The sequence below is a fragment of the Phaseolus vulgaris genome, chromosome 9 (assembly GCF_000499845.2).
Source record: "Phaseolus vulgaris cultivar G19833 chromosome 9, P. vulgaris v2.0, whole genome shotgun sequence".
NCBI lineage: Eukaryota > Viridiplantae > Streptophyta > Magnoliopsida > Fabales > Fabaceae > Phaseolus > Phaseolus vulgaris.
This window is the reverse complement of record NC_023751.2, coordinates 33,355,283-33,382,606: the sequence shown is the minus strand read 5'-3', so window position 1 is coordinate 33,382,606 and position 27,324 is coordinate 33,355,283. Positions and strand designations below refer to the sequence as shown.

Sequence of the window (27,324 nt, the reverse complement as noted above, 5' to 3'; positions counted from 1 at the left end):
TAACGGTACAGAGGAGAAACAACAGAAAACAGAGAAAAAGAACTCAAGGAAGCAATGGTTTATTTAATCAAATTATGCAGCATCAATATAATTGACAATTGAAGTTTATAACAATTGTTTGAATTAGACGGTCAAGATGTCAATGTAATAAAAGAATTCCACTAGACAGAATGTCTGGTGTAGGTGGTAAGTAAAAGAATTATGTGAGGCATTGTATGAAGAAGAGAGAATATGAGAGGGGAAGGAAGGTGAATCAGATTTAGGAAGAAAGGTAGCATATGAGTTGCTCCTTCTTAAGGACACACAAAGTCCTTTAATAGGATATTTTCCTTGCCTTGACGTTTGCTTCTGCATGTAATCGTTTTAATGATTTCCTTAGGCTCCCAATTCTCATCTTCTCTTGTTTCAATACCCTCCATGTAGGCCACAACCTTGTCCTCAAGGTTAAAAGAAGCGTAGGACAGTTTTAACTCTCTCATTTTTCCAAGTAGTGTCTTCCATTCCCAAGGACTCGTATTGAATCAAGACTTGAGGAACATGTAAATTACCTTCACTAAAAAATAAAGTTGGTTTTTTCAATGGAAGAAATTCGTTGGTAGAGTTCCAAATCCATCACAAACTAGATATTATGCCGAATTATATAAAAAATAAATCCGTATGTAAATGGGTATAGATACATTTATATATAGAAACATTTTTTTTGAGTGTAACATTATTTATGAAATAATCTGGAGGTTTGTGCATCTACGAAAACATCATCCCAAAAAAAAAAAGTCGGATTAACCAACGATTTATTATTTACGAATTTAAATCCGTAAGTAAATTTAACATTATATACAGATATTATTCACAGATCTAAATTCATAGGTAACTTAACATTTTCTACAAAATATATCTACGAATTTAAATTCGTAAGTTAATTCAATATTACCTATATATTATTACTCACTAATCTTTATTCATAGGTAAATTTTACTTTATCAACAAATTTTACCCACGAATTTATATCAATAAATAAATTCAATATTATTATTAATATAAATATTTTTATTAACATTATTAATATTTTTCCTACAAATTAGAGTTAGTGAACATTACCTACGAATTAAAGTTGATGGATATTATTAACGGATTAGAATTGGTAGGTATACATAATACTATCACTATAAAATTAATAATATTACTAATATTAATAATCATAATAATAAATATAATAATAATCATAATATGAGGAAAAAAAAAACTTATGTGATATAGTGGCTAAAACTTATTTGGTTTCTCAAGTAACTTAACTTCAAGTCTCACCCAAAAAAAAATGTTTCTCATATGAAAATGAGTGACGTATACATTTTACATTATATAAAGTTAAAAGTAATTTTGCATTTTTTAACTTTTAAAAAAACAACAGTCGCTTTAGATTCGACTTAATTAGTTTTAATAATCTCACATTTTGTCTAATTGCTCCCATTCTCTTGTTATATTCATACTTCACTTTTTAATTTCTTGTTGTTTATATAGAATCAATATAATGCAATTTGATATAGTCAAAAAAATTCATGAAATTTTCATCAATCTTCAAAACAAAATAAAAAAATTGTATAGAGAGAAAAGATAGAATATGGAGAAAAAAAAAGTCACTACATATAGTAATGGGTCTAAAAAATAGATTACTTTGGAAACTAATTTAATATTTTTTAGTACTAGTAACATCCGTTCATAGTTGACACTATAGTAACTAATGGTTAAAAATTCTTGTTGTGATTTAATTTTTATTTTTTTTCAAACTAGACCGGTGCATGAACTCCTTCTTTTAACTATATTTTTCCATTGTTTTAAACTTTTTGCAAGTACCCTATTGGACAAAGGAAAAGGCAGCATTTGGGTATTGAAATTGAGAATTAGAAACTATTATCAATGGACGTGCAATGTTGGTACGGTGTAAGTGGCACCATGTATCATAGTGCATTGCAGAAAGGAAGTTGTCATTTTGTGCTTTTTCTGGGAAAACCATTGGCAAAGATTGCAAGGAATCACCATCATCAAAAAGTGTACATTATCACTAGATATGTTTTAAAGCATGCATAGCTCAGAACACCATTCCAGCATATTGCTCATCAATCAATGTCGTCTATTCTTGGAACCCTAAGGTTCTCACTTCTGCCTTTTTGGCACAATTAGAGCAACTTAGTTTCTACTTTCTACAGTTTTCACTCCAAAATATATACTAAATTTCATTGTAAGCTGCAGTACTGATTAATGTCAACTCAGTTCACTAACGTTTCACTTTTTTCCAGCATTTCAGATTCCAACTTAGCTCGTCTTATTGGTGATGAAGCACTAAAACACGTGCTCTTATGCAAAGTGGTGGAATCTGATTCGGAGTTATCTGTTCTAGACTGATAGACAGGAGTTATATTTGGATGATACAAGTTTTATATATGCTGTTTATTGTATTTTGCAGTGCACCAATTTAAGGAAGAGAGCATCTTTGATTTGTTTCATAGTTACTTCAGGAAATGAGTTGTTTGTAAACATCATACTGAATGTAGTTCTTTTCTTTTCGCTCTTATGCCTTATCTTATGATTCAGAAACACATATAAAATGGAGCAAATATCTGTAAGTTGTCCAATTAATCTTTGCAATGTTTCAATTTGTAGGTATTGATTAAATTGCATGACATTTTATCTACAATGGAGAGGAAATCTTTGCCAACTAGTGAATGCATTTTATGCATAAGTTTGGCAACATTATTTTTGACGATGACAATTGTCTTAATAGAAGAATTATGTGTGTTTGTGGATAAAAATGATATTTTATTCCCTCATTTAAATTTTGTTTCAAATGCATCCATCAATCATATTTTACACTAAAGAGTTTAATATTATCGCGGATGAATATTTTTCGTGAAGGGAATGCGTGTACTGATAAGTTGGTTAATTTAGGATTTATTCATAGAGAATCTTTTCATTGGTATAATAGGTTTTCATCTAGTCTGTTCTTAGAATTCTTTATTAATAGGTATAATCTACCTATGTATCGTTTTTGTTAACATATGTGTTTTGGTCTAGTACTCCATATTTTTGTATTTTCTTTCTTTTTCTTTTTTTTAATAATAATTTTTTTTTTCATGTAATGACAAATGACTGTTTTTACTTGAGGTGTCAGAGACTAGGTGAGATGTCAAGTAGCATAATGATGCTTAACATAAAAAAATTTTATAAAAAAAATAAAAAAATTATCCTCACCTCATATCTTTCGCAATATGTTAAGTAGTAAGTAGTTTTTTATTAGTAATCAGTGCGATAAGTTAATGATAGAACTAAATTAAGAAGAAAAAAAATTACACTAATATGCTCCAAAATTATGTTGTATCATTTGTGGGATATACCGCAAAAGATCTTATATCAATAAACCATTAACCCATTTATATAAACAATTATGACATTATTTCCAATGAAAAATTATAAGAGAGATGAATTTATTAGTTTTTATTATATATTACTTAATTGTATAATAATATATGAAAACTTATTGAGGAGATTAGTTACACTACAAGAAAATCATGAAATAGAAACCAATTCTCAAAGACAAAAATAATTAGTTGCAATAGTAACTAAATTAGAGACCATTTTAGAAACTAAAAAAAAATTTGGTTTCTATATTAGTTTCTATTATTGTTAAATAGTTTCTAAATTGATATCTAATTAGCAACCAAGGTTTTAGAGACCAAATTTAGAAATTAAATAATTGGTAGTTAAAAGTTTGGTTGTTAATTAGATATTAATTTAGAAACTATTTAACAATAATAGAAACTAATTTAGAAACTAATTGTTTTTTTAGTTTCTAAAATAGTCTCTAATTTAGTTATTATTGTAACTAATTATTTTAGTCTCTAAAATTTGATTTTTATTTCATGTTTTTCTTGTAGTGTTAAGGTGTATTTGGTAAAATGTATTATTCAGATTATAACTGTAATTAAGAGATAAATTTTTTATAAAACTATTTTACCTATGTTTGATAATGTAACTTTTAGCTTAGTTCAATAATATTTTCAATAATATATTTAGATAAAATTTATATTTTACTATCTTACTTTTTAAAATAATAATAAAAAATCCTAAACCATGCTTTACACTATTTTTAAATTATTGATTCAACGTTACATTTATTTATAATTATTCATTATTTATTTAATAAAATATTTTTTTCTACTGAGAAATTACAACTACTTTCAAGTTTTATACATAAATATTACTTGAAATTTAATTTATATAAATTATAAATAAATTTAAAAATATATATGATTTCCTAGTATTGACTTTCAAACTAATTTATAAGATTTGAACTAGCTTATTTCATATATTTTTTTCATATTTCAACTACTTTTTCAGTTAATTTTAGCTAATACAGCTTTAGACTAATGATGGGAAAGTTTGTCACTCTTTCAAAAGATTCATATAAGATACTTTAAAGAATGCTCTTAGGCATGAGCACAATAAAAATGAAAAAATTATATCAAACTTTGAATTTAAAATCAAGATCCTCTCCAATCCAATCCACTCCTGACTTGACTATTTTCTTCCATGAGTGGGTGGTGGGGCTTAACCAATTGGTGTAGGCTCGTATAATCAAGTTTGGAAGGTTGCATCATAGTAAAAAAAAATAGTGCCAACAAAAGCAAAGTTGAAGAATTAATGTTTCACCAAGCAAGGTAGGTGAGAAGTATTGCGTGACAATTAAAAAGGAGAGGAGAAGGATGCTTATGCCTCTTCTGTGTGGATCAATCACATGAGACATAAACATCCTTATCAGTTATCAGTGATTTCAGGGAATCCTTATCGTCCTTTTCATCACAGAATAAGTTAAACAATAGGGCATGTGACTTGCTTTGCCACTCTATAAATACAAGCAGCTGGTTGTATAAGCAAATGAGTGAAAACTAAGATAGCAGTTAGAGGTGAGTTTGGAAGGAGTTGAGTTGTAAGTGTTGAGAGTGATGATGAGAAGGGAAAAGAGAGTGGGAGGGAAGAGGTCATCTGCATACTCATTTTACAACATATGGAAGGCATGTTTCTCAGGTGAGAGTAGGTATGACGAAGACAGTGGCAATGGGAATTGGAAAAGAGTATTTGCAAGTGATGAAGACAGACCACATTGGGTTGCAGAGCCTGGCATTGACAGAAAAGCCTCTGATTTCATTGCTAACTATTATGCCACCAGAGTCACCGATTCTCACAGCAAATTTGCATCTTAAAATTCCCTTTCTTCCCATTCATGCAGTTAGCCATGATTCTTCAATAATTACATATGTGGTCTCCACCAATCATTTTGGTGTTTATCTCTTTTACTCATATCACTTGTAATTCTTAGTTCCATCACTTGTACCTACTCCTCATTGCTACTACAAAAAGCAATAGAGCTACCAACGACTATAATCTGTCAGAAAATGTGAAAATCCTTCAGGAGTCACAATTTACCAGCTGATTATGAAATGAGTTAGTAATATTAGTGTGCCAATGAAACTATAACATCCATTAATAATTATCCATGCTATTTTTTCATTGAAAATTATTGATGAATTATCCATTAATAATTATTTACGGATAGAGGTGGCCAATATTTACTTCTATATCACTACAAGAAAAATCATTAAATATCAACTAAATTTAGAGATTCAAAATAATTAGTCAATATATTGACTAAATTAGATATTATTTTACAGACTAAAAAATTATTGGTATCTAAAGTGATTTCTATTATTAATAGAGATTAATTTAGAATATAAAGTAGTTAATAGCTAAAATCTTGGTAACTAATGGTTAGATACTAATTTAGAAACTACTTTATAAAATTTTATTGATAATAGAAACTACATTAGATGTCAATAATTTTTTTAGTTTATAAAATGGTATCTAATTTAGTCAATATAGTAATTAATTATTTTAGTCTCTAAAATTAGTTTCTATTTAATATATATATATATAGTTTCTTTATATGGGTGTGGATGGATGTGGGTTTGTGTGTGTGGGTGTGAGTGTTTGTGCACGAACATGTGTGTATGTGTTTGTTTGTGTGCATGTGCTTGGGCGTGAGTGCTTGTGTGTGCGGGTGTGAGGGTTTATGGGGGTGGGTGTGAGTGTATCCATGTATGTGTTTGTGTATATAGGTGTGTGTGTGTGCATGTATGTGTTTATGTGTATGTGTGTTTGAAGTGGGGTGTATGTTTGCGCTTGTGTTTGTGTGTGTATGTGTGGGTGGGTGGGTGTGTGCTAATGTATGCATATGTGTTTGTATGTGTGAGTGTGTGCATTCGTGTGTGTATGTGTATGTGTATGTGGGTGGGTGGGTGGGTGGGTGTGGGTGTGGGTAGATGTAATGTGTGGGTGAATGGTTTGGGTGTCTATGTAGGTGCATATGTGTGGATGTCCATGTGTTAATTTGTTGGTGATTTTGGGTGTGTGTTGCTTTGTGTGTACGTGGGTTGGTGTTTGAGTGTTTGTGTAGGTGCGTGTATGGGTGGATGCATGTGCGTTTATGGGAGATTTGGGTGTTTTTGTTTATGGTTGGGTGTGCATGTGGGTTTATGGGTAGGTGTGGGTGTGAGTGTGTTTATCGGTGGGTTTGGGTGTGTGAGTAGGTTTATGGGTTAGTGTGGTTGTTTGTGTTTATGTGTGTGGGGGTGTGTATATGGATGGTGTGTGTGCATTTATGGGTGGCTTTGGGTGTGTGGGTACGTGAGTTTGTGGGTGTGTGTGCTTGTGTGGGTTTATAGGAGTGTTGGTGTATGAGTGTGGATGTGTGTGGGAGAGTGGGTGGGATGTGTGCGTGTGTGAATACGTATATGTTGGTGGGCAGGTGTGTTGTATGCATGTTTCTGTGTGAGTGTGATTGTGGGTGGTCGCGTGTTTGTGTGAGTAGGTACGTAGGTATGTATGTGCGTGTATGTCTGTATGTGCGTGTGTGGGGATGCATGTGTGTTTATGTGTGAGTGTGTAGATGTATTTGTGTTCAGGAGTGTAGGTTTGTGGGTGTATACGTGTGTGGATAGGTGTGGGTGAATGGGTTTGCGGATGGGTATGGGTGGATGTGTTGTATGCACATTTGTGTGTGTGTGTGTGTATGGATGCGTATGTGTTTGTGTGTACGTGGGTGTGGGTGTGGGTGTGGGTGTGGGTGTGGGTGTGGGTGGGTAGGTGTCTGTGTGCATGTGTGTCCCCTAATTGGTGAGTCATTATTTCATTAATTCATTTGATTGTGAACTTTATAATGAAATGGATAGTTGAACCACCTCCACGAGCATGACGAGGCTGTTGTCACAGAGGTCGTCCACGAGCTTTGTGTCGTCAACGACGATAATGAACTTATCGGAGGTGGTCTCCAACATCTTCTTGCGGAGAAGGACCATATTGCGGCTTTGACAAGATTGAGGTGAGGATCGAAGTTGTCCTTGGTAAGGATAATGAAGCGAATGGTTGGGAAACATTGAGGACGTGTGTGCAGTTTAAGAAAGGTAGGGGTGTGCAGGATAGCTCCGGGAGCGTGTTGGTGTACGGAGGATAGATAATGGGATGAAGAGAGGGATAAGGAGGTTATTGAAGAAGCGAAGAAATCCAGGTTTGTTTCTTTAATTTTTTTTTCACTTTATTATTTTTTTGCTTCATTAATATTCATTTTTCTGCACCCATAATTGGGGTTATGATTTTTGACATGTGTCTTGACTATTTTGTTATCCTATATACATACATCAATAAGAAAGTGCAAGAATATTTACACTGTTTTTCGATCCATCTTATTTGTTTAAGTTGGTATCAGAGTGGGTAGGATCTTGCTATGCCTTCTTCATTGTCATTGTCTCCGTTGTTGTCCAGTGTTGTTTTTTATAAAAAAAAAAAAAGGGTAAGGCTTAGGTGCACCTTGAGGAGCGCAATCCAGCTGCGATGGTATCGCAACCAACTGTTTGTTTTTTACTTCATTTTTATGTTCTTATTACCACCTTTGTGTTTGAAGACTTACTCTCACGATTTTAGGGTTAAACTTAATCTAATGTGTTCTTAATGCATAAAAAAAAACTTTGTAATGAAATAATAATTCTAGTTTGTCTAGAGAGACTCTGTGTATTTGTGCTTAAATTGAGAGACATTTTAAGTGTATAATCTAGAGAAACTTTATGTACATAGTTTGAAGAGACATTGTGTATTCAAATAGTCTAGAGAAACTTTATGTTGTAAGTTAGAAGTGACATAATAATATTTATAATATAAAGTGAAACTCTTTTTCATTTTTATTAGAGAAATGGATGTAGTTCACGTTGGATGAACCAGTATAAGAATTTCGTTACTACTGAACTTTCTATAACACATACATATCTTATTCGCTATCTCTTTCAATAAGATTTGTGAACTTGTTCATAAAATCATTAGACAATCCCCTACCAATGTCTAATAGACCTCTTACAAAAAGATTTTTTAAATTTTTTTAACTTTACTTAAATTATCCCCTTCCTAAAATTAAGATCTTGTTTCATTCATTTTCATAGTTACAAACATCTAGTCATAGTAGCAAAATATTCTCTTGACTTTTAAATTTTATAATTCATTAATAACATAGTGGCAAAATACTTTCTTGACTTTTAAATTTTATAATTCATTAATTTTATTTTTAGAATAGGATTTTATAGTTTACAATAGTTACAAATTTTGATTTATTTTCAATTTATTGTATGTTTTATAATAAACATTCCATGTTGTGAATTTTTTATGTGTGACTTAAGGTTAATTATAAGTTGATTCTAAATTACCTTAGACTATTGTTTTATAAATTATGGTTGAATGAATTTTAGTATGATGTAGATTAGTTTTATTTGAAGTAACCATATAAAATTGAATCAACATTAGAACAATAATAATGTGGTATCTCATTTTTAATCATATATTTTTAATCAAACATTGAAAACATATAATTTTCAACTACAACTTTATTAATGATTTAAAAAATTAAAGAAGCTTTAACCTCCATTAAAATTCTCTTTTACATAATTATCCACTATAATCCCATCATAATAGACAAATATGACAACTACATTATACAAGTAAACAATAAATCGTTCTTTAAAATTTATAATTCAATATTAATTTAGTCACTAAAAAATAAACTTAATATTAAATTAGTCTTTAAACATTAGATTTTTTATATAACGGTCCAGTAAAATTTAATAACATAACACATTCTTTATATTTGTATATTCAACCATCAAAATAACCATTTAGCCTAAAAATTCGCCCTACCAATCTTTGAACAGTAAAAGAATCCAAGACTTTGATTCAACGTAAGAAAAAATCCTGTTTTATTAACTCCATTTCTAACATCCACCATGTCTCTCATGATGAACCCTTCCTCCATCTTCTGCATGACTTATCCAAACTTTTAAAACTCCACTCACCAACCACTAAATCATGTTTCTCTAAATGCCTAAACCACCCTCCAACCAACCAACCAACCCCAACAATTTTCTAGTCAATATTATACATACAACTTTCCCATTTTGCAAAGCCTCAACTCACAAAAAGTTTCACCATTACATAATCTGTCAACAGGGGAAAGCTTGTAGCTTTAATCTGATCTAATTTGTTCATGGAGGATCAGCCATCATCATCATCAAAATCAAAAACTGCTGTTTTGGATCAACCCCTTCATTTAATGGGGTTTGAACTTGAAGAATTATCACCACAAAAAATCACTGGCCGTCTCCTTGTCACCCAGAAGTGCTGCCAGGTCAAGCCAATTTCATTTTTTTTTTCTCAATAATAAGTTTTTTGTGTGTGTTTCTGAATGTTACAGAAAGTTACATTTTTCATGGTTTTTGATTGTGCATGAGGCAGCCATTTAAGGTGCTTCATGGAGGGGTTTCAGCATTGATAGCAGAGTCTTTGGCAAGCATGGGAGCACACATGGCTTCTGGGTATAAAAGAGTTGCTGGAATTCAACTAAGCATCAACCATTTGAAACGAGCTGAGATGGGTGACTTGGTGCACGCAGAAGCTAAACCTTTAAATGTTGGCAAAACAATTCAGGTGCTTCCCACGAAAATTCTTTATGTTTTTTGCAGTTTTTGTTTAATTCTTATAGCATAAAACTCAACAAATGACTATAATTATATGAGATATGAATGAGAAACATGTTTGTTTTGGTTAGTGGAATTGAGATCATGAACCTTATCTCTTCTTGCGAAGACAATAGCAATAAATTGAAAAGGACAGAAGAATTCGATTTCACATTTAGTAATGACAAGTGGACGGATCAAAATGATTCTATTTCACCTAACTTTCATTCCTCTCATTCACTCACTTTTATCACACTTATCCTATAATTTCAATTTTTACAATTTTTTATTTCAAATTTTAATTAATAATTATAAGCATAATATTTTTGAGAAAAGATTATTTTATCTTTAAAAAAGTAAATTCTAAAATCTACACTTCGAAATTGTATTTTCTCTTATTTACATCTTTCGTTATTTCAAATTTAGAATTAATTTTCAGATTTTACAATTTTGAACATTTTTTTAAAATAAATATATTTTAGATTATAAAATTCAAAAGGTATTCTTAAATTTAACCTAGGTACGAGTAGTAAAAATAAAAAATAATAATTCAATGTATCTCATAATTTTTTAAATGTTGGGTAAAGTATTGCTAGAATTAGAGATGCGACTACAAATAAAGTCACCAACACACTCCAGAACAGTTACAAATTGTGAATCTTAATGGAAAATCACATCCCAATTATCCCCACAAAGAGTTGAGTAGGATGAAATGAGAGGACAATGTATTTGTACAAGTTTTTCCATAGCCTTATAGACATTCCTAGCTTCATTCTGCTTGACAAGGGCCTCTAACAATCTGCTATCTCTGTAATGAGTAAATATTTGTTGGCTAGATACCATCCATAAAAGACATTAAAGAAAAGACCCTGTTCATCAAATTACTATGTTGTTGCTACTAAGGCTTACAAATATGAGAAATGTATGTCATGGCAGTTTTATCTGTAGCAGGTGTGGGAGGTGAGACTATGGAAGATTGATGCTTCAAACTCACAAAGCAGATCCTTGGTTTCATCTTCTAGAGTAACTCTAGTAACCAATATGCCTGTCCCAGTTCATGCAAAAGATGCTGCTGAACCGTTAAAGAAGTTTGCAAAACTGTAAACATATTTATGACATTTTTTCTTAAAGTGAAATTCAAATTCTGCTTGAATAGAATTAATTATATATTAAACCAATGGTCCAAATGTTTACGTATGTTACATGTAAGAAACTACTATTAATGCACAACATCATATATCTAAAATATGGTTCACATGCCCCAGAAAACTCCCAGCCTCAAATAAGCCAACTTATTGAGTCAATACCTATAAATGGATCAACAGAGAACTAGCACAGAGCTTCTTTCTCATGATTTTGCAACATCAGCTTCAAAGTTAAAAGCCCAACAGTTCCTTGGGATCATATTTCAGTATAAACCTGTAATTTCAATTTTCAACAAAAATCATAAGGCTGAAAATGTTGTATATCTATTCAGTGATTCCCATTCAACAAAACCAAGCAAGCTCAGTTCCAGAACATACAAGCTTTACTCAACGTTATAAAGGTTAGGATGTTGGGTTCTTCTTGCGAGAGGATTTTGATCTGACAGTGTTCATGCCCTTTGTTCCCATAGGAACACCAGCAATTTTATGCCTACCACCAAACATTGACATAACATCATCAGAGATTGACTAACAATAGCAGCAAGTATTCACCAAAAAGAACAAAAATTAAGCTAGAAAAACAGTAATTGCCTGAGAAGACTAAGTTGTTGGGTTAATTCATTCAGCTCCAGACTAGAAAGTTTGAGGGAAGATAAAGTCCCAGGCACCTCTTCCGAAACAACCTTAGACAATTTCTTCACTGAAGCTCCTAATCTTCCAAAAGCCTGTGCGAAAAACAAATAGCAACTCTTTGAATTTTATCCATTCAACACATCACTGCACATATATGGGTTTCACACTAACACATCATGACCACATATCAGACGCATTTACCGACAACTTTTCATGATATAAACTTTTTTAGATAGTATAATTATGGTCCAAACCAATAACTGTCGGAACATTCCCCATTCAACACACCACTACATACATCTAGGATTAAAAGGAATAATTTAACAAGTTAAATTTGTTAAAAACACTCTTAAAATATAGCTTGCGTAGACTATAAGAAACATCTGCAACAGCAATGTCAAGCAATGTCTCTGCTAGAACATTTACGTCTGCAACTGAAATTGAGATAATAACTCAAGGATGTTAGGTTTCTACTATCACATTGAAACCACAATTCTGATCACATCAGCAGCATTTATCCGCAAAATCAAAACCGAAACAACAATTCAAAACCTTAAACAATCACAAAAGCCGCAATTTAAAACTTTAATCAATATATTCCCGAGTGCATGAGATAAATATTAACTTACAATTAGGGTAGGAATGGAAACCAGAGCTACAGAGAAAAACGCTCCAAAAGCCTGCAAGCCCGAAAAACGCAGGTTCAGTTTACTTGATTTTGAAGCCAAAAATGCTTAAAGATGCAATTTCCATTCTTATTTGTTTAACAAATGGGCAATGATATAAGATAGCACCATGGAGAGGACGAACAAGTGTGGTAGAAGCCCCAAGTAAGGGTTGGGTCGGAACCCTAGATTTTTTGCCACTTCAATGGGCAAAGCTGCCACGACCAGCGACTGCGATGCTGACGTAAAATCAGGTTTCTGCTGTTCTGAGATTACCGGCGCCGGGACTGTGTCCCCGGCGACCGGCGTCGAGGTGGCTGAGATACTGACACGAACGGAGAACGGGGCACGTAAGGTGGCGGCCATTGAAACCCCGTTCAACTTGAAAGGATGCGAAGACAGTAAATGCGTTTGAGAGAACATTGTCAATTATGATGCAAAGTTTCCGATTTTGCAATGAACTGATTCAACCCAAACTACTGTCACAAAAATAACCCACACACTTTTTTTTTGTAATATAATGATAATTATTAATTATATATTTAATCTGTAAAACTTTGGAAAAAATCTGACTTTCGTCTCTCAAATTACAAAAATATTTTTCTTAAAATTAAAACATATGTAATTTATTCTATAAACATTAAATTTGATAGACTTTAAATCATTTCTAAACTTTAAAATTTAAATCTTAAATTATAAATCTAAAGAACTTAATCTCTAAATCAAATAAGTCGTTTTGCCTTTTCAATTTAATATTTAACTACTAAATTTATTTTTTTCAATTTTGACGAACTATTTTTTTTTTTTCAATTTTCAAGACCAAAACTATAATTATCCAAGATTTTCATTATTAAAAGCATAGTTAAACCTAGATATAATTGCACAATCTTTTCTTAATACGTATATATTTTTCAAGTTACGTTAGTTTGGTAAAGAAAATACGATAATGAAGAATACAAATATATTTATTAAATGTTTGATTTCAAAATATAGACGATAAAACAGCACAAATTAATTCAACATGGAAAGGATAAAAGTTGTGTAATTTTTATTATAAATGATGAGATAAATTTGTAATCTTCAAAACTAAAATTGTAGTGCACATTAAAACTATCTGTAAAACTAGTCTATTTTTCCTATTTTATTATCTATCAATCTATAAGAAAACTCGACCCTTTGAAGACACGTTTCAGCATTTAATAAAATAATTTCTCGTTTATTTCTTATTTCCTTTTTTTTATGTTTGTCCTCTAAAAGCTTAAATAATTTTATGTGTTTCTCTATCACTTTTTTTTATGTTTTTTTATAAGACACAATTCTCTTTTTCTCCCTCAAAATTCATTTTCCTAAAAACGTGTTTCTCCCATGTTGAAATATAGTTTCAACATAAAAAAAAAAAGTAAGTGATATATATATATATGAGATTCTTTTCTTTTCTTTTGAACTTCATTTTTATTATTTTATTTTGGTTTTAGAGATTTTGATTGAAAAATCAAATTTCATCAAATAAAAATAAAATTAATCCATACGATTAATATATAATCACACATTATTTAAAAATCAAAACTAAAGATAATTTAAATACAATTTTTTTTAATCCACTAAGATACGTTTAAAAATAAAATCGTGACTCAAAAAGACTTTAAAATAATAATATACCATATATGAAGATTAAAAAACTTCAAAACAGATAATATTTCAAATATAATAATTAATTGTTGATATCTCAAAATCGTAACATTCCCCAATTTTTAATGTTAAATCATGATGGGATTTAATATTGGAGGCAAGGATTTTTTGATAAGGAATATGCAGTTAATTAGTAAGAAAAGTAAAAGCTTTTTTGGTAAAAGAATGGAAGAATGAATCAGCAATCCAACATTATTACTGGCAACTGAAATATCGTTCAACACATGACACAACAAATTTTAGTTCTAGAAAAAGGGCTCTTTAAAAAGTTTATTTGAATATAGTATTGTATTTTGCATTTCAACAAACTATTTTAGTTAAAATAATGCAAAAAAATAAATGTCATTGACTACCTATACACATAAAAAAAAAATTATCTGCAATAAAATTATTAAATAAATGGGAACCACTCCATGTGGTCTAAACATAAACTCTAAACATATACACATAAATAACTAACATATCTCATATCTTCTCTATGTTGCAATGTCCAATTAAATATTTAATTGATCAATTACCATAAATCAATAACTAATTATGTATGCGTTATTAAAATTATTCAAAAAATTTATTATTATACTAAAAATAAAATTGAAAATATTTATTGTATAAAAAATACAATAAATATTATTGCGGTGTGACCTTTATTTTATTTTATTTAAAATAAATAAATTTAATGTACTAAAAAAAGATAATGTTTTATTTTAATAAATAAGTTAATATTAAGAGTGACATTGGATCTAGTTTTAAGTAAAATCTTATATTTAAATTTTTTTAATAAAAAAAATAATATAAAGAAGAGATTTCAATAAGATAGTCTTTAAAAAATTAGTCATCTTTATTAAAATATTTGTAGCAAAACTTTGTTTTGATAAAATACTTTGATATACTTACATAAATATAGAGAGAAAATATATGCAAAACAAAATTTTAATTATATTTTGTCAAATTTTCTAACGACCCTCGTACTTGAATTCATTTTTTTTATATTAATTGAATGAATTGAAACATAGATAAAATTTAAATTTTTCAGCAAAAGAAATATGTTTTTTTATAATTAATAAAATTTTATTTTATTTTTAAAAGGATTCTTTAATCGGGTTGGCTTGCGGGCTATCTCTTATCCGAGAGCGGGAGTTTCTTCCTGCACCCCATAATTTTTAAAATTTCAAAACTAGCATTTACCTTTTATTTGAAAAGGGGCACCTGCATTTTTTAAATTATGGAAATGCATTTTTTGTATTACGGATTCTAAAATCTGGAAACATTTTATGAATCCACAAATCTGGAAGATTACAAGACTCACCAATTTAGAAGATTTACGGATGCACCAATCTGGGAGTTTTGCGGATTCAATATTTTGGAAGATAAAAAAAAAACAAAGTGTGGATTCCCTGTTCCATAAATCTAGCAAACTACACTGTCTGGAATCACAACATATGTACGGTAGAAACGTAAATTTGCAATAAAAACATAACTATAGATCTGAAAACCAAAAAAAAAATACTTATCTTCTTCTCCAAACAGAGAACCACCAAGACAAACCACCACCAAGTCGTTGAATACACCACCGATCACCACCAAGAGAAACACCTTCCTGTGCCAAGAGACGGAGTAGCACCACTGTTGAGAGAGCAATGCAGTCTGTCTGTATGAAAATGAAGAAGAAAGAGTAGAGTGTGGGTGTTGTGTGTATTTTAGGGTTTTAGAGAATGTTAGGAATAAATTGTCTTTGCATAACATTGTGGGGGTGCAGGAAGAAAAATATAGGGGTGTAAGAAGAAATTGACCTCTTATACGGAACGAATCAATGAGATGAACCCACATACCTTATGCGGGATGGACCAACTCGACCCACATTTTACAATACGAGACGGACCTGTGTAGGACAGGTCAATCCGCATTGTCATCCCTAATTTTATAAAAAAAATCATTAAAAAATTCAAAAGTACTTTTTTACTTTCTAAGATTTTTTAATTTCAAAGTTTCTTTCTAATTATACATTTCAGGAACTTTTATTATATAAAAAAAAATTCAAATTGTAAAATAAAATGACTTCTAAATTTTGCAATTTAAAAGACTTTTTTCATTGAGTTTACCTATGATAGAACATATAGACAAAGATGATGGCGACGATAAGGGGATCGAGAATGCAAGAGAGTGACGGAGGCAAGGGGTGACAGTTGGTAAGTGAGAAAATTTGTTTCTTTTTACCACTATATGTGCACATGGAAAGTTTGAGGGTGTAGAAAGAAATATTTGGTAAATGGATATGAAGGTGAAAAATAATAATATGGGCCATCTTATTTCAGGGCTCTGTTATAATATGTATCATTTCAAGGTGAAAAGTAGATTTTACAATGTTAAAAAAAGAAAACATGCTGCAGAAAATAGCTTTTAGAATGTTAATAAAATAAATATGTCTTTTAAAAGTATATTCTAAAATGTAAGAAAAAGCATTACGAGAACTAATTTTGAAACTCTATATTTCAAAATGTAATTTCTAGAAATACTTTTATTTTCTTTACATTTCCTAAATTACTTTTCGTAATACATTTCTTTATTTTTTTAACATTTAAAAAAATACTTTTTAAAACTTTAAACAAGAAGAGAACAAGGGAAATATGTCTTTTTAAATCAAAGAACAAACGGGAGTGTATTCAGCAAAACAAATTATCTTTTTTACAAATTTTAATTGATATCTTTTGACTTCTAAAAGAAAAAAAAAAGAAAAAGAAAAAAAATTCTCATGAAGTAAAATTTTTATGCTTCTAATTTTTCTAATTTTAATTATGCATACTGTATTGTTAGTTATAAAGCAACTTATACAAGACAGTTTTGTTTAAGCTTAAAAATAAAGTGATTTTGATAAATATATATATATATATATATATATATGAAAAATAAGTGAATTTTATGAAAACATAAATTACTTATGTTAGGAAAATGTATTTTTTTCATTAAATTTGGCCCTTCGTATTGTTTAAAACACCTTTCACAGCAGCTAAGTTTGTCTTTTCCTTCTTTTTGCTTTTTAAAGTTTAAACATATACAAAAATATAGTAAGTGCTCTTTGAACTTAAAAAATAATACTTATCTTAATTACTAAATAAAAAAAATCAGGTTTAGAATTTCTTACATTTTTCGTAAAAGGTTGCTTGTGCTAACTTAGTTTTTATTCATAAAAATCAATTTTATTGGTATAATAGACTTTCATCTAGTATTTTCTTAGAATTTTTTATTAATAGGTATAGGTATAGATTACCTAAATATCACTTTTTTATATATGAGGTTTGATATAGTCCCTTATATTTGCTTCTATTTTTTTTTTAATAATATTTTTTTCATGTGGTGACAAATGATTGTTATTACTTGAGGTGTCAGTCTAACTGAAATGTCAAGTTTCACAATTAAGCCTAACATGAGAACTTTTATAAAAAAAAAGTTTTTTTTTTTCACTAAAAATAACTCAAAACCGATCATAATTTGTCTTTCTCTTATAAATGCTTATGAAAAATTACAACCAACCATCTCAATCAAATTAATTTTAGTGTGTTTAAAGTTGAGTTCATATTAAAATGATAAAATAATTCATATATCCATCACTAACTTAGTTCATCCATAAATAGTTTTATTTAATTCATCCATTAATAAAATTGGAATATCCTTCCATGTGTAATGTTTGTAATGAGTCATTGTTTTTCAAAATTCAACTATAATTCATTCATTAATATTAATAGTTCAAAGTTAATATAAGCATTTTTCTAGAATTAAATATTTTTTTAAAGAAAATATCAACATTGTTGGTTCGATCTTAGGTGTAGTATTGTTAGCTTGATATTAATAAGAGAAATGATGGCTAAACCTTGATCGAACATCATTGACTCGACCTCAACCAATGCATCTTGAGATTGACCTTATCCAATGCTTTGTCAACTTCGTATTGGCCATGACATAATTGTCTTAACTTCAGTTGGAACATTGTTGTCTTAGTCTTATTGGTTCATTTTAAGTTGAAACAACGTCAACTTTTTTTAGTTTGACCTCTATCAAAAGAATTATCGACTCAATATTGACTGGAACATCGTTAGCTACTTCGACCAAGGATACCAAATCATCTTTGGTTAGGGACATTGTCGATTCGACCTTAACCAAATATATGACTAAGTTTGGATTAAGAACACAATTAATTAGTTGAGGGTGTTATTGTTTCAACTTGGTCGAAACTTTATCATTTTATATTTAACCTTAGTTACTTTTCAAAACTACATTTGTTTAGAGCATCATAAGCACTACCTCAATCAAGGTATCATTGTCTTGACCTTAATTGAAGCTTTATCGACTTATCTTAACCTAATCCAAGTAATTGTTGGAGTAACATTGATTTGAGTGTGACATTTTTCACCTAATCTTAATTTAGACACTTTTAGTTTGACTTTGATTGAATTTCTTTTATTATTCTCAACCAAAAACATCTTTTGGCTAATTATCTTTCAACTTTTTTTAATGGATACAGTTTAGTTAGACTTAACCAAGCATCTTTTGACCAATTTCAACTAAATATCTTTAATTTAACTTCGATCACAATATATCATTATATTGATAAAGAAAATATTAATCTTTAAAAACAATCAATGGATGAATTAAATAGATAGTTTATTAGGTCAATAAGGATTGATAAAAAAAATTAAATAATGCTTAATTTTTTGATGAATTAAAATATATTAATAAATTATTGTATCCAATCCATTAAATTTTGTGCAATTTATCTAGTTTTCCACATCTAGTTGATATACAATTATATTCACGCCAAATATTTGAAAGATGTGAAAGTTACATATAAGACATGTTTGAGTAAATTTGTCCACAATAGGTGGTTAAAGAAAATAAATGAAATTAACTTTTTTTATAAACTAAATATAGTTTATAGAAAACTATAAAATATTTAATTTAATAAAAATAATATAAGAGAATATCTACCCACTTAACTTGCATATATAAATTAGTTTTAGTTAATACAAAAATTATTTTAATTTTAATTTTCTTAAATATTTATTAAGAAATTTATTCCAACGTTGTTTAGGTCAGAAATCACATTTTAAATGGTGTTTTAGACATGTATGTACATAGTAAATTGAATATAGATGCATTCATTTGTGACTCATGCAAGAATAAAACTATTTTTTTTAATATCGGTATTATTTTTTAGTTTTAGAAAGGTTATCTTATTTTTATTTCTCTAAAATGAAAATGTAACACTTAGTATTTGATAGTGATCCAAGTTTTTATACTAAAAATGATGTATTTTAAGTAAATAAAAAGATATTTTTTTATTTGAAAAAGCTAAAACTAAACTTTCGAAAACTTTATAAGGAGTGGAATTATATTTTATAGTATGAAGATATATTTGAAAATTATAAGAGTGTTTTAGAGTTTATCTACTAAAAGGAATATTTAAGTAAAAATGTCTAAGAGTTGTTGTTATTTGTATCTAACACGTGTATTAAAATGTGTGATTGAGCATGACATAGATGGACACGTGGGATAGAACACAGGTAGAAGTACAACAACATTGTTGACATGAAGATAAGAATAGGCTTATAGTAGGTGACCTATCACCCAGACATTCTAATACTTTGAGTGATACTCATGTTGTTGTGTCTTGGATATGATTTGACAATTAATGTGAAAGCTTTTGTCTAATCTCAATTATTATGACTAATTCATGTTTTAAATGTGAAATGAAGCTTTGGATAAGAAGATAAAGAAGAGGGATATGAAAACACTTGCTAAGGTTGTATTTGGTGGATGAGAAAGGATGGGTATTATTAATTAAAAAGGAAGGTAATTTGATTTGGAGAAACTTAATGAAAATGGAATTTTTTTTTGTAGACTTGTGTAAAGTCAAATCACAGTGGAATAGTGAAAAAAAAAAATTAAATTATTTTTAAGTGAAATAAAATATAGATAGATAAGTGATTCACATTCAAACCATAGTTTATGCTGGAGATTTCACATCGACTAGATATTAGAGTCTTTCATAGTATATAAGTGGATGCAAACTTCATCTCATTGAGTCGGTTTTATGAGGTTGAATTAGGTTAAAATCTCACTTCTTAACATGATATCAAAGCCATTTCGAACCTATCCTAACAAGTATTTGTTGAGTTTATCATACCAATTGCTACATCCACAATTTTTTGAATGTAGTTTGGTTAAAGTCTTTTGTAATGGTATGAATGCAAGTAATGTAAAAAACATTAGAAAAACTAAAATATTAATAAACTATTTAAGTAGATAACTGATTATAGGTGAAAGCACATTTTGAAAAATACGAACAATCAACTCATAATCAATTAAATAAAAAATAATCAATCATCAATAAAGTGATTTTTTTAAATAATGTGTTAGTCAAATCATAGTTGATAATTTCTAATAATATTAAGTTTTTAACTAATTATAATAATTTATTATTATATGTGATAATTGATTGATTGATTCATGAAACCTTATTTAAAAATAGTTTTTAAAAAACACACATACAATATAATGTTTTCATTATCAAAGGTCTTCAAACATCTTCAAATATCTTTACATAATGAACTTGATCAATAATCTTCCTTTTTTTTATGATAACGAATTTTTTTTCTTTTAAGTATGGTGTTCTTTAATTATGCTTTCATACACGAATTAGAGAAAAGTTTGTTCTTTAATTATGCTTTCATACATGAATTAGAGAAAAAAAAACTTTTTTGTAAATGCAGATTTGTGTGCTTAGAAGTTAGATCTATTAAACATAACTTTCACACATCTAATATGAACCAATAAAATGATGTAAAATAACTTGAGACTTAGTTAAATCAAGAGTGGGTGAATTGATTTTCTATAACTTTTAGAATTTTTTAAAAAGATGAACCCTTTTTTAAACTTTTAAAAAAAGTTTAATTAAAAAATTGAATGTAATTAATTATGAGATCAAGATTGATAAATATTGCACACAAAATATCAAAACATAGAGAATAAAATATAAAAGATTGAAAAAAAGTGAGAAAAGTTAAACAAAGATTTATATTGGTTTAGGGCACACAAAAAATCCTACATCTAGTCTTAGATATTCAACCTTAGAATAGTCTAAATCCACTATCTTTCAAGAACTCAATGCAAACAAATACAAGATAAGAAACAAACATATCAACTCTTGAACGCACTCAAGAAGGATGTGTTATCTCAGAATGAATCAAATGTTCAATTTATAGAGTTTCTGAAAAGTTATTTAAAACTTATTCAAGTACATTTAATCGATTATCTTAAGTTGTTAATGTAACAGCGCTTTTTTTTAGAAAAAGCTACAGACCCCCTCCCCCCATGCCATTTTCTCTTTTCTCTCTCTCTCTCTCTCCAATTCTCTTCTCTCTCTCTCTCTTAATTTCTCTCCCAAACTTCATCTATTTTAGAATCTGATCATACCACGCTGTAGCAGAGGAGTTAAGGAACATTTCTACCCGATCAGATTTTCAAACAGAGTAAGTTCATTTTTACTCTAAATATCCTTTGTTCTCTGTTTTTCCTTAGGATTTAGTCATCAATCTTGGTGGGGTCAGTTGAGAAGTTTAATCCTCTCAACTTATTATATTATATACTGAAATTTTGTTCTGTTTGGATAATTTGCATTAGGCCCGTAAATCTTGAAGCTTATCCAAACGGCGGGGAATAAAATTCTAAAAGTTGCTTGGAAAGCAAGCAATTGAGGTAAGGGAAGCTAAATTTAATTTTTAATAGCACCCTAGGATAGAAGATCTGAATGCGGAAGGGACGTGGTCCCAATATTCAATTTTTCTTGCAGGCATGTTGTGTGTTATATATATTGGGTTGTTTGTTTATATGTTATTTAAATTTGTAAAAATATTATATTTTGATGGTTTAATATTTAAGTATTGTTTTTTTATTTTAATTACGTTTTTGAATGTTGTGGATCGTGTTTGGAATGATATTGTATTGACGGAATGGTATGGAATTGAATTCATACATTTGAGATAATGTATGGACTGATGTTGGCTGTGTATTAAGTATTGATGCCTATGTGGTAACAGAGATCTCCGAGCTTCACTGATGATCTAAGTCACATAGACTAAGATATCAGGTGGTGAGAAGCTGATGGGGGAGTTCATGCACACCGTGACATATGAGATGCACGGCTTGGGTTGTATTGAACTTACCCTGATCCTTTCTGTTGGATTCGCTGGTAATCTTTGGATCAGGTGTTAGTCTCTGGTAGGACTTACTTAATACGGGTCTTCCGGAAGACGTTGTTTGTTGAATATCTTGGATGTGTAGATCCATGTGAGATCTATGTGATTGTTTTAATGTTGAGATTTGAAGAAAGTTGAATAATTTGAGAAATTGATCATGTAATTTGGTTTTCTCTTTTGATTTAATTGTGTATATTATAAAATTCTATTTTCACTAGCTTACCCTTGCTTTTCTTGTTGTGTTTGAACTGCAATGACTGTACTATGTACACGAGCAGATGACCATACAGGTGCAGGAGAGCCTTAGAGGGTTCAGAGTCTTATTTTGAGTTGTGGATATGTAAATTGTATTTCTATAAATCCTAATCATGTATTAGGAATGTTTTTGAAAAACTCCAAGTTTGTATAGAAACTGGTAGAACTTTTATTGTAATAGTTATATGTAAATTATGGGGTATTACAGTTAATTGATTATTCCTAGAATAAGGTGAATTTCAATTAAAACACTATTTGTTTTAATGAATTATTTTACTATTTAATTGATTATTATGTTCTTCATCATTTTTGAAAACTTTTTTATAACGTATTAATTGATTATTCTTAGAGACAAATTAAGAACTCAATTGTTTGTTCTCTATTTTAATACATTAACAAAAATGTAAGCTTAAGTGAGATATCACTAATCAAAAGAAATGTTTTTTATGTCATTTTTATAAACTAAAAGCACAAACAAAAACATTTTCAAAGATGTCTTTGTTCCAACTCTTAATGTAGTTTTGAGGTACTTGATATTTTGTTTAATAATAAACATAGAGCAACCCACAACATCATCTTTCTAACATTGTTTGATAAGTAACTTGCAGTTTTTGTGATCCTTCTACATAGATAAGAAGTGAAAAGATGATTTATCATTTTTGGACATTATCCATATACCTTAGAATAAGATGATGATCATATTTACTTTGAGTAATTGTGCAATAATTAACAATGTTCCATGCATTTAGGCATGTAAGATTGTAGTAACCTCTATACAGGTGCATTTCAGTAAGCCAAGTGATCATTTTACCATTAGATCATGAAAAATTGGATTCAAAAGTTGGGATATCCAACATTTAATTGGAGTCAACCTAATAAAAATAGTTAACACAAGAAAATAATAGAATAAATGGTCAAAATTTTCACTTTTCACTATCTTTTTTTCTTTGCACTTTACTTCACTTTAATCAAACAACTTCTCTTCCATTTATTTCTCTTATTTTCTTTCCTCTTCCATTTCATTTAATTCTTTCCTTGAAACCACATAAAACTAAATCTTATTTAAAAAAAACAATTTCTTTTGAGATTTTTTAACCGCATTTCAAAATATCCACTCATTTTATTATTGTATTTTATGGAAATCTAACCAACTTATTGTATTAAGGTATTTCCTTCCGACCACTTTTTTTTATCTAAAAAATTAAACCTAGATTCTTATTTAAAGTTTTCAAGTCTAGTCTAGTAACATTCAAACAAAATGTTGATTGAAAGTATTTTATATAATATTACGTTGTCATGTTTTGTTCATAGTTTTGAGGTATCTATAAAAATAATTTTTAATTTCCTTAGCATACTTTATATCTACTAACACTATAAGAAAATCATGAAAGAGACCAAAATAATTAGTTACAATAGAAATTAAAATAGAAACCATTTTAGAAACTAAAAAAAAATTAGTTTCTAAATTAGTTTCTATTATTTTCTATTATTGTTAAATAGTTTCTAAATTGGTATCTAATTAGCAACTAAGGTTTTAACTACCAATTATTTAGTTTCTAAATTTGGTAGCAAAAACCTTGGTTGCTAATTAGATACCAATTTAGAAACTATTTAACAATAATAGAAAATAATAAAAACTAATTTAGAAACCAAATTTCTTTTTAGTTTATAAAATGGTCTCTAATTTAGTTACTATTGCAACTAATTATTTTGGTTTCTATTTCATCATTTTCTTGTAGTGTAAATACACATTTTCATTTTATTATTATTATAACAATAATAATAATAATGATATGATAGTAATAATAATTCTTTACTTCAAAAATTATTTTAAAAAATAGAAGTAAATTTTATTAATTAAAATCTGTTTTTAAAAAAAAATCAATTTGAGAATATTTTTACAAATTAACTTATCTACAACACAAGTTTAATATATAAAGATTTGATTTTTGAAATTTATCATTTTTTTTTTATCTTTTAAGGGATTTAAATAGGGTTTTAAGAAAGAAAAAGTATTTTAGATAACATTGAAGGAGAAAAAATTAGTGTATTTTAAAATTAGAAGGACAGAGAAAAAAAATATTTTAGCAAATATGAAGAGTTAAAATTAAACCTTAAAATATTCTATTTCATCTAAAAGTATTTTTTACCCAAAAAAAGTAAATCATTCAATCATAACGATACAATATCAAGATAAATAAATAGTGACACAATCAATCCCATCATAACTATTAAATACAAAGATAAACAAACAATAAGACAAAACATCAAATTTTCTCAAAACTATTTCCTCTATAAAATGTTTCTTGAGAAGAATATACAAAAATAAATAAAATCAATATTTTTATAAGTTAAAGTTAGTTTATATAAAAATTATATAAATAAGCTTATAAAAATTACTTTTTATATTTTATTTTTGTATTATTTATCTCCTTTAAAAATCCTTATAAAAAAAGTTTTGGATACTAGAAAGTTCTAGGATGGATGAAGATAATTTCAAATAAAGTTGAATTATTAGTAGTGGCCTACGTCAAACATATTGCATGTGTCAGCCCCAACTTACCAAAACTCTGTTATATAAAATTATAAATATTATTTTATTTTATATATAATGCTTCACATGTATTAAGAACTAACGTCACAATCAACAAATCAGAAAACGGAACAACACCTCCGTAACGTGTGGCTCTCCAACATCACAGCAGCACACATGGCTTTAACAAATGGAAGATGATACTTTCACATTATCACCTTTTTTATACTTTTATTTAACAACTACACATATTGTTATTTTATTTTAATTTTGCTTTATATTTACTTTTATCAGTTAAATATAATATTTATTATGAAATTAGGACCACTACCACCTAACTAGACTACACCATGTGAAACACATCATAATGACCATTCATAAAAAATTAAGAACCTAACAAACTAATTCAATATAGGACAAAACATTATATATTATATAAGAGTTATGATAGGTTGCTATTTTGTTATTTTATAATATTGTAATAATGTCGTAAGAATGGATTCACATTGATGGGTGAAGACTTTAACGAGGTTTAATTTATCATCATTTAAAAATTTCTAATATTGTAGTATAATATAATAAACTAATTAAACAAATAAATAATACACAGAAATTTGTAATATTCATCTTTACCATTACATAAAAATAATATAATATTTAATAATTTTTTTATATAATCTTTTAATTGAACAATTTTATTTTTTAATGAATAAATAAATTAAAAGAAAAATTTAAGAGATGTCTCAAGCAAAAACCTACATCAAAACATCAAGCTTCTAAAAAAAATTAATATTACTAACCCTCAAGATTAAAACTTAAAAAAAAAAACTTCTTTAATGAAATTTTTGGTGATAATAACTAACATTGAAAAATGGTACAAAGAAGTCCTTTGCATAATGTATCTTATTTTATATATTCTTCATAATAAAAGGTTATTTGTAGTTGTTAATTCCAGCATCAGGCTATGAACCTAAAAAATTATGTCAGAATGTATTGGTCCATTTTGGTCTATATATTCACTAACATACTCATCCAATATTGATGTGCTACCATATTTACCAATCATAAACTACCACAAAAAATCAAAGTGTTTTCAGTCATAACAAAGAAATCAATAAAAAAAAAAAAATCTTGTTATATGATACAAATTTGCTAATTAACCCCATCATTTCGATTGTTTAGTAACTAATTGAAGAAAATAAGAGAAGACAAAAAATTGTAGTAACTAATTGAACATAATTGCACAAAATTGCAATTTTGATTTACTCAATCATATATATATATATATATAAAAAATAAAATTACAATTACAATTACTGGAAGTTATAAGATAGGAATACTAACAGGCCTGTAAAATAACCATTAATGCAATATAACAGTAAAATAGTTTAAGGGTAATAAAATCAGAATTAATAATAATAAAATCTGAATAACCAACATTCTCCTTTAATTCTGATTTGGAACAACCTTTCCAATTTGAGTCATGATATTGTTTTTCTCAATCGCCATCAATTATTCATTCATAGCCTTTTGCCATTTGGGGTGTTGAATGACATTGACAAGTCTTACAGGTTCTGATTCTGCAAGAAAAGCAAAGTGAACCAAATATCCATTGTCATCAACTTCATCATCAAGATTTACTTCGCAATCTTGAAGGTATACAGGTTGTCGCTGCTGCCTTCTTGGTCGCTCTATCATAGTTGCAATTGGAGCTGCAACTTCAGGTTGAATTACAGCTTCAGGTTGAACTACAGCTTCAGGTTGAACTACAGTTTCAGGTTGAACTGTAGGTGCTTCAAGAGTGACTCAATCTTCTACATCATCGTTCAAAACGTAAATATATCGTTTTTTCGAATCCATTTCAGTTGTTGCATTCCATTGCCATTCCTCATCTTCGGCAAATGTAACATCACGACTAATAATCACCTTCTTTGTCATTGGATTGTACAGTTTGTATCCTCCATTTTTATAACCAATGAAAATGGTCTTCACTTCCTTATCATCCAACTTCGATCTTGCTGTCTTAGGGACATGGGCATAAGTAATGGACCCAAA

The 27,324-nt window shown here is 28.8% G+C and overlaps 2 protein-coding genes and 1 long non-coding RNA gene across 6 annotated transcripts; 2 read left to right on the top strand and 1 right to left on the bottom strand.

Moving 5' to 3' along the window:
- The first annotated feature begins 9,283 nt into the window (after positions 1–9,283).
- LOC137820796 (1,4-dihydroxy-2-naphthoyl-CoA thioesterase 1-like) lies at positions 9,284–11,274 on the top strand. Its single transcript, XM_068625046.1, has 3 exons — positions 9,284–9,772; positions 9,880–10,071; positions 11,052–11,274. The coding sequence occupies exons 1-3, from the start codon at positions 9,632–9,634 to the stop codon at positions 11,202–11,204; spliced, it is 486 nt and encodes a 161-aa protein (XP_068481147.1). The 5' UTR covers positions 9,284–9,631; the 3' UTR covers positions 11,205–11,274.
- Positions 10,637–13,030, bottom strand: LOC137820795 (uncharacterized). 4 transcript variants are annotated; one of them, XR_011082687.1, is made up of 7 exons: positions 12,673–13,030; positions 12,508–12,558; positions 11,837–11,970; positions 11,624–11,735; positions 11,408–11,519; positions 11,010–11,145; positions 10,637–10,908 (listed from the first exon to the last, which is right to left on the bottom strand). XR_011082687.1 is itself a non-coding variant. In XM_068625045.1 (5 exons), the coding sequence occupies exons 1-4, from the start codon at positions 12,964–12,966 to the stop codon at positions 11,648–11,650; spliced, it is 567 nt and encodes a 188-aa protein (XP_068481146.1). In that variant the 5' UTR covers positions 12,967–13,030; the 3' UTR covers positions 11,296–11,519; positions 11,624–11,647. The 4 variants fall into 4 exon arrangements, 1 of the variants encoding a protein (XP_068481146.1); XR_011082686.1 differs by having other exon boundaries at positions 10,637–11,145; XR_011082688.1 differs by lacking the exon at positions 11,010–11,145.
- Positions 13,031–21,615: 8,585 nt separating this feature from the next.
- Positions 21,616–22,930, top strand: LOC137821726 (uncharacterized). Its single transcript, XR_011082871.1, has 3 exons — positions 21,616–21,755; positions 21,907–21,981; positions 22,760–22,930. It is a non-coding gene; the product is annotated as an uncharacterized lncRNA (long non-coding RNA).
- Positions 22,931–27,324: the final 4,394 nt, after the last annotated feature.

Excerpts from the sequence above, each read along its gene's own strand:
- LOC137820796 (XM_068625046.1), top strand. The coding sequence starts at position 9,632 with ATGGAGGATCAGCCATCATCATCATCAAAATCAAAAACTGCTGTTTTG. Across the intron at positions 9,773-9,879 it reads TCACCCAGAAGTGCTGCCAG|CCATTTAAGGTGCTTCATGG; the intron begins GTCAAGCCAATT and ends TGCATGAGGCAG. Across the intron at positions 10,072-11,051 it reads ATGTTGGCAAAACAATTCAG|GTGTGGGAGGTGAGACTATG; the intron begins GTGCTTCCCACG and ends TATCTGTAGCAG.
- LOC137820795 (XM_068625045.1), bottom strand. The coding sequence starts at position 12,966 with ATGTTCTCTCAAACGCATTTACTGTCTTCGCATCCTTTCAAGTTGAAC. Across the intron at positions 12,559-12,672 it reads ACTTGTTCGTCCTCTCCATG|GCTTTTGGAGCGTTTTTCTC; the intron begins GTGCTATCTTAT and ends TCGGGCTTGCAG. Across the intron at positions 11,736-11,836 it reads CAACAACTTAGTCTTCTCAG|GCATAAAATTGCTGGTGTTC; the intron begins GCAATTACTGTT and ends GTTTGGTGGTAG.